General features: G+C 38.3%; 1 protein-coding gene across 1 annotated transcript in view; it reads right to left on the bottom strand.

The window, feature by feature from the left end:
- Positions 1–1,251: 1,251 nt before the first annotated feature.
- Positions 1,252–7,289, bottom strand: part of HPSE2 (heparanase 2 (inactive)) — a 703,572-nt gene continuing 697,534 nt past the window's right edge. The window contains exon 12 of the mRNA XM_027857706.1: positions 1,252–1,546. Within this exon, the coding sequence (XP_027713507.1) occupies positions 1,381–1,546 (166 nt within the window). The 3' untranslated portion in view covers positions 1,252–1,380. The remainder of the gene's footprint in view (positions 1,547–7,289) is intronic.

Below are 7,289 nucleotides of genomic sequence, written 5' to 3'. Positions count from 1 at the left end.
TTTTACATGGACCACTGGCAGATCTGTTGTTTATTGTTCTACCACCTGGGAAGATGGTAGAAAATACCAGATTGAGTTTTAACCTTCTGAGATAATTTTGAATTCTTTGAAGTTTTCCCTACTTAACATCACCTTGCTTAGCCCCACTCAACAACTCTACTGAGATCCTTCCCACCCTTCAAGATCCAACTCTGATGCCATCTCCTTGACACTCCCTATTCCCCATCAAAACTTGGAGAATCTCTCCCTCTTCAGTATCACAATTGTAACTTTTTTATGGAGTTAGAGCATTCTAAGTATCTGTGTCTCTGTCATTTGCCCTACTAGACTATAAACTCCCGGAGGGTTGGGATCATTTCTTACACATATATCCTGATGTTACGACAGTACCATACACTCAGAACTGATCAAATGTTGGTGAATTGGACTGAACCCTCTGCAGAGCTCATCTCTTTCTGATCAATTAATATTAGTACTATATGTTTTGTTTTTGTTATTTGTGTTCTTGCCTATTTGAACTTAATATTAGTCATATTTCCCCATTGGCTTAAGAGCTACTTGCAGGAAGGAATGGTAATGTTTCTTTTCTTGATAATTCTCCATAGTAAATTCTCCATAGTACCTGATTCATTGCCCTCTACTTGATATATGTTGTCCAAATAATATTCAGCCTTGGGAGGAAGTGGATTTGGGGTCACTATTTCAAAACTTGGGCTTATCTACAGCTCTACATGTATGGGCCCCAGAAATTGAGCAAATAAGTAATGTCAATGTCACAGATGCATACACATGTACATAGATATCACGTGGAAAAAGCTTATCCACCATGCCCTGAACTGACTCCCTCACCCTATCACCTAAAGAAGGGTAACAGTACATAGAAACCCAGAGCAGCAGCAGACAACAGCAAAAAGCGAGGTGCTTAGAATTAGCTTTGGGCTCTAGCAAGTCCTCTTTTCCCTTTCTTTTCTCTCATCCTGATAGGTAGCAACAGAAGTATGAGGTTTTGTTGTCAGGTAGCTGGGTAGCCAGAACCACAGGAAGGCATTCGGTGGCATTTCCCCTGGGAGGGTGAGTGCCTGCTTATTTTTTGGGTGCAGATACATCCATTCATCCACTCATACATACATATATATATATTTATGTATTTGTCTTTTGCAAGTATTTTATATGTATGTATGTATGCATATATTTTCACTCCATGGAACTTAGGATCTTCTTGGAAAGAAGGCCTATGCTGTGTCCAGCAGGACTTGGAAGCAGGGTCTGTTTTAGTCTGCTTTAAGAAGATATTTGTCAGTGAAAAAAGGATACTGTTAGGTCTGAAGAATTAAAACAGGTCCAGCAGGTCCATCAGTGGCACATGAATGTGAAGAAGGCCTATCGATACCGGCAGGCCAGAGCATTGACATTCTTGACTACATAAAAACCCATGGTTACTGGTGGGATAACCAATGTTCGGCCAGCCCGAAGGGGTCGGGGCTTCAAGTCTGGCAGAGTTCCATCATCCACCATCATCAAAGGCTGGCCATTTAGCTGCACTGACCTATAATGAGGAAATACAATAGATGGCTGATTATTTCACAGTAATCCAGTTAAACTGTTGAGCCTATTTATTCCCAGACAACTTGATTTATTGTACTTCACACAGTGCTATGTATACAGTGGTGATTAATGAATATTTGTTGAATGAATGATTCAGTCAGTCAGAGGGGCTCTGTTTTGCCAATCTTGTTGGGTAACCTAATACATTTTACAGATGAGAAAACAAAGTGATGTTTTTCATGAGCTTTATTAAGAACCTATTTTGTATTAACCCCTGTGCTACACACTGTGGGAAATACAAAGGTAAAGAATATATCTTTTCTACTGTAAAGGAGTTTATAATCTGGTATGGGAGACAAGATGGGGTACAAATATATACAATACAAAACAGAATGTGATTAGTATAGGGGTAGTTATAAACAAAGTGCTAGGAGAAATCTGAAGAGGAGGAAGAGACCACTTCTAGCTCCAAGGATCAGGGAAAGCTTAATGAGAGAACAGGGACTGGAAGTGGGCCTTGGAGGATTTCAGCAGGCAGAGATAGTGTGGAATGGGTGGGCTGAATGCATGCATATGGGTAGAGATGTAACTAATAATTCTTTCCTGCGGGGCAAAAATGATGAGGTTGGACAGTGTGGTGCAAAGGACAGTCTTATGTATAGATCTACAGATACAGCAATATTTTTATTTATTTTTTATTTTTTGATATGCAACAATCTTTATTGAGAAATAATGATACTAATTTGTAAGTGAAAGACCACAAACTTTTGACCAATAAAAAAAATGCTAATGGGTCATTGAAGCTGGAAGAGGTGTTAGCAGTGTATTCTTCATCTTTTAGAGAAGGAAACCAAGATTCAGAATGGTAGTGATTTATTTGTCCAAGCACACATAACAGGCTAGGAGTACAACCAGGACTAGATTTCAGGTCTCCTTTTATGTACGATATGTGCTTTTTGATATAGTAATAACAGGAGAGGTAGTGGCCTGTCCCCACATAGATTGACCATAGCCCAAGGGAGATTTGTGGGAAGATGAGCCCTGGAGGCGTTTTAGTGACAAGACCCTGGGGATGGTAGCAAAGGAGTGGAACTATGCTTCATGGTGTAGGTCTGCAGAGGACTTCAAAATAGAGGGATTGACCACCAAAGGGAGGGATTATACTCTCTCCAATGTTGACACTCTGAGGTAAAGTTATGATTGCTTTACCTTAGTTATAGCTCTGTATTTTGGGCATAGGTAAAAGCATAAGGAAATGTACAGAAATGGAACATGATGGGATCAATTCCAGTGATGGCAGTGATGGTTTGACAAGACCAGACCATACCTGTAAGGGATTACTATGAGATAAGGCTGGGCAGACAGGCTGGAGTTAGGGCTTTATCTGGCGTATAATGGGGAACACTGGAAGGCTTTTTGTGTAGAAGAATAGCACAATCAAATCTCTCCATTAAAAAGATTACTCTGGCAGCATGATTTAGGAATCCAGTAAACAGACAGACTAGCTTTGGAAACAGTCATATCACTTCTTTAGAATTGTTTCAACCAAGTATAATAGTTGATAAAGGTTTTTATCACTTTATCTAATGCACAGCCAGTTTTACTATGTGTTCCAGTCAGTTTTTTTCCTCCAGTAACAAGGCAGTTGGTGATAATGTAGTCCATGCGGAATGAGGTTTGTGAGGTTGTTAGTACTAATGAACTAGACTAAGGGGTAAAAGGTTTGGTAATTACTGGTAGAGTATGGACCTGAACTACAGGGCTGATGAAATTCACCATTTGGGTCTCTTTGGTAAATTACCGTTTTTTACCTATATATCTATCTATTGGCGTAGCAGATAGATGCTCCTGATATCTCTGCCTCCCAGAAGTTTTGAGCAAAAATAAGCAGAGGGGAGAGACAAGTGGACCCATCCACTTGTTGCTATGGTGATTGCAGAGCACAGCTATTGTTCTTAAGCTGCCATTTTTGGTGTGGTCACTATTGTACTAGTTGCCAGAGTTTACGCCTGCATTGATTGGGGTAGGGTATGAGAGCTGAGACCTATGCCTCAGGCAGAGATACAAGGTATTTACAAGGTCTACAGAAGTTGGTGCTGCCAGGGTCTACAGCAGAGATGGATTTTGGGGCCCCCTAAACTAGCAGCTTTTGAAAGTCGTATCAGCTGGATACAGAAGAGGACAAACTCCTTACCTATAATATTTCTTTATTCCCAGTTGATATAGGCCCTTGACCCCTTAATAGAGGTCCTAGCCATGCGACTCTTTCCCTCATCCATTCACTAAAGGGTAAAGTGGGAAGGGCAGAGGGAAGAGATTTCCTTTTTGGGAAATGTCTAAGGACAGTTTTGCTGTCCTATTTGTTCAAGACAATAAAATGTGAATAGCCATAGTGTGTATTGACTATGTATTATAAATATAGAGGGCTATAAATGAGAAGGGGAGAACCCAAAAGTGGGAGTGACAACTCTAGGGCAAAAATAATTTCCTATTTTAGTAATTTTGGAGCATATCTTATATCATACTCAAGAATTCAGAACTAGGCTAGTGAAGGCTTCCTTCTTGCCTGGCTCTCTCAAATCCAAGGTTTGGTGGGATTGGGCTTCTTGATACAGATAGAGAAAACATCTCCCTCATTGGCAAACTAAATAATTAAATTGATATTCTCCTTCTTGTAGGTTTGAGTCTGGTGAAGCCTACTGTTGCCTTTGCAACATGTCAAGTGACACCTGGAAAAAACCAAGCCCCCAGCAACCCTTTAGAATACTACACTAATTAGAATATTATAATTTTTAGTTAATTTAACCAGAAAATAATGTTAATTTGTCTTTTGCAAGTAGCAGCCATATAGTAATGGAAGACACCAGACTAGGAATTCTTTGCAAAGCTGGGCCATTAACTTCTTGTGTGAACTTGGGCAAATTATTTAACCAATTGAGTCTTAGGTTCCTTGTCTCTTAAATGGGAGATGAATGTCTGCTGTACCTATATTACAAGTTGTCCAGCAAATGAAAAATAATTCAACAGACATTTATTTAGTGCTTACTATGTTGTAAGGCATAGGAGCTTACAATCTAATAATAGATGTGGAAATACTTTGAAAAATAGATACAGGTATAAGGTGGTAATTTCATTGCTGATTATCATTACAAACATAATTTCATTTTCTCTAATCGATGAACTGGTTTTTGGTTGTTCTGCATTATCATTGGGTCCTTGAGCTTAGATTTTTCCAGTTCTCAGGCTTTTATTTTTCTGGTGCTCAGTCTATAGAGTATCATTTATGGCTTTAATTAACATACAAATTACTGTTGTTTTCAAAGGCTCATGAAGATGCTCGATAAGACCTAAATTTATCTCTATTATTGCAATTTCTCACTAGATACTTTTTCTCAATGACACATGGCTATCTATCATTACTAGTAGTTGTCATCATTAAAACGACCTATGTGACAATCTTTCAGTCAAGTCAATAAGTTAATTTTGCAAGTTCAGGTTTTGTGAAATGCTGTAAAGATATTTCCTTTATCCACTAACTTGATTTATTAGAGAAAAGACACAATTCTGTTTATTATCTACATTTTGTTTTCCTGATTACAGTATTTTTCTTTAAATATTTGTTGTAAAACTCATCTAAGAATCTGGATTATACTTACCAGATGGTATTTTCCTGGATCATATTTCTTACTTTTCAAAGGTTTGGTATCATATTTTCTCAATAGTCTGGTACCTCTCAGTTGTCCATGGTTTTTCAAACGAAATTCTATATGATCCATTCTGTGTTGAAGTATTTACCTTAACACCCTGGCATGCCTGACCTGCTGAGGGATATATACTTAAATTGTCCAAATATTAGGACAACTGCATTTTATCACTCTTTGTTTTTGCAAAGTCTTAACTACTTTCCAATTTTTTAAACTTGTTTACTTAATTTTTTTCATGTTATCATATTAGAGTCAGTGTCACCACTAATTTAGAGTAAAGATCTCCATGCCTCAGCCCCTATTGCACTTCCCCCTCCCTTACCACACACAGGCAGCTTTTTGTCTGCTTCTTTAGCTCTATAGGCTTTTTAACCAGCTGCCCTTAATCTCATTTTCCAGGTCCCAGACTGGTCCTGGATACTTTAATATTCAAGATTTAAATATACGAACAAGGTTTTGGTTGCACAAAGTACCAGGAAAAACAATTCGAGATGAAAGATATTCTCATCCCAAATCTTAAAGCCAGCCCTGGGGGTTCAAGTTTAAACAGTGGTAGCTTTGGGTAGAAAGTAGGGCCAGCCATTTGGGTACAGAACAGCTCTGCAAAGTCTAGATTGGTTTTGGACTAGAGTTGATAGGATTATAGAATTTTAGAGCTGAAAGGGTCCTTAGAGACTATCTATTTAGTCCAATCTTCTTATTTATAGATGAGGAAACTAAGTCCCAGAGAATTTAAGGGATTTGCTCAAGATAATGTAGGTAGCAGAAATGGGATTTGAAAACAGATCTGACTCCCAACCCTTTCCATGATACAAAACTTTGTCCAGAAGAAGCCCATGTTTTGGGGGTGTGGGGGGTGGCAAGGGGTGTCCATGAGTTTTCAAACATAACTGTAACTTATAGGCTCATCCTATATATCAGAATGGTTCTACATCTTAAGTAGCCCCACAACTGGATGGCTTTGTTTGAATAGATCTTATTGATCTCCAAGGGAATCTAGTTAATAGTATAGTTTTGAGTTCTTACATTCTGAAACTCTAATAAATCTGTGATTTTATTGCAGCAGATAAACCTTTCACCAATGCATATTATAACCAATACACACCATCTCGTATCAATTCTTGTCTATATATTTCCATAAATCCTCTATAGAAGATCCACTCAACATACTGAAAGCCTTCTGTTTCTTTTATTATCTACAAAAACAAACCTACCATTTTGGCAATCCACTGTTGTGGAGACTGTTGTCTCTTATTCTTGCTACGTGACTAGCCTATAACCTTTCTAGTCATACATATTCTTATTACCTTTTATATCATTACATGTACATTTCATTGGTAGCCTGCTATATAGCCTGATTACAACCACAATTTATCTTTCTGTCATCTTATGGGTTTACTTGTACTTTTTATTCTGAGGTTGTGATACTCCATAATTCACAGCCATGTATCATCGTTGGGGGAGTGATGTTAAAGAGATGGGCTTTTGTGGCAGAAAGCAATTTCTTATCTTTGAAAGTATAGCTCGGTTTCCCAAATGTGACCCAGTCTGATTTGAGCATATGTGACTGTTAGTGTCCTTCTTCAACTAAAAAAATGTATTTCTGTTTCAAAAAGCTGGTCTTACAAAAATTAGAAAAAAATCACATTAAGTAAATAGATATGAACATATCAAGATCAGGTAAAAAATAATTCATAAACACTTAGTTTACTGAATATTTCTTCTTTAGGCTTATTATCTGCATTGATGCTAATTCTCTTCATTTCTATCTTCTGTACCTTGGCCACTGGACCCAGATGGCTCTGGAGGACAGAGTGAGGCTGGTGACTTTGCATAGCCCTGCTTCAATTAAATCCAATTCACTTGCAAGTCATGACATCATCTTCCTGATGTCATGGTCCTTTTCGAGAACAAAGGACAAACAACAATCTGTGAATAGTAGTAGCTGCTCCACTGGGGATCCAAATGGTCAGTTCCAATTGGGCAATGCAGCTCCTTCCTTCCTTCCTTCCTTCCTTCCTTCCTTCCTTCCTTCCTTCC

Source organism: Vombatus ursinus, unplaced genomic scaffold, assembly GCF_900497805.2.
Source record: "Vombatus ursinus unplaced genomic scaffold, bare-nosed wombat genome assembly UNPS02000749.1, whole genome shotgun sequence".
Classification (NCBI taxonomy): domain Eukaryota; kingdom Metazoa; phylum Chordata; class Mammalia; order Diprotodontia; family Vombatidae; genus Vombatus; species Vombatus ursinus.
Note: the sequence above shows the minus strand (reverse complement) of the source record. Positions and strands in the feature narration are given on the sequence as shown.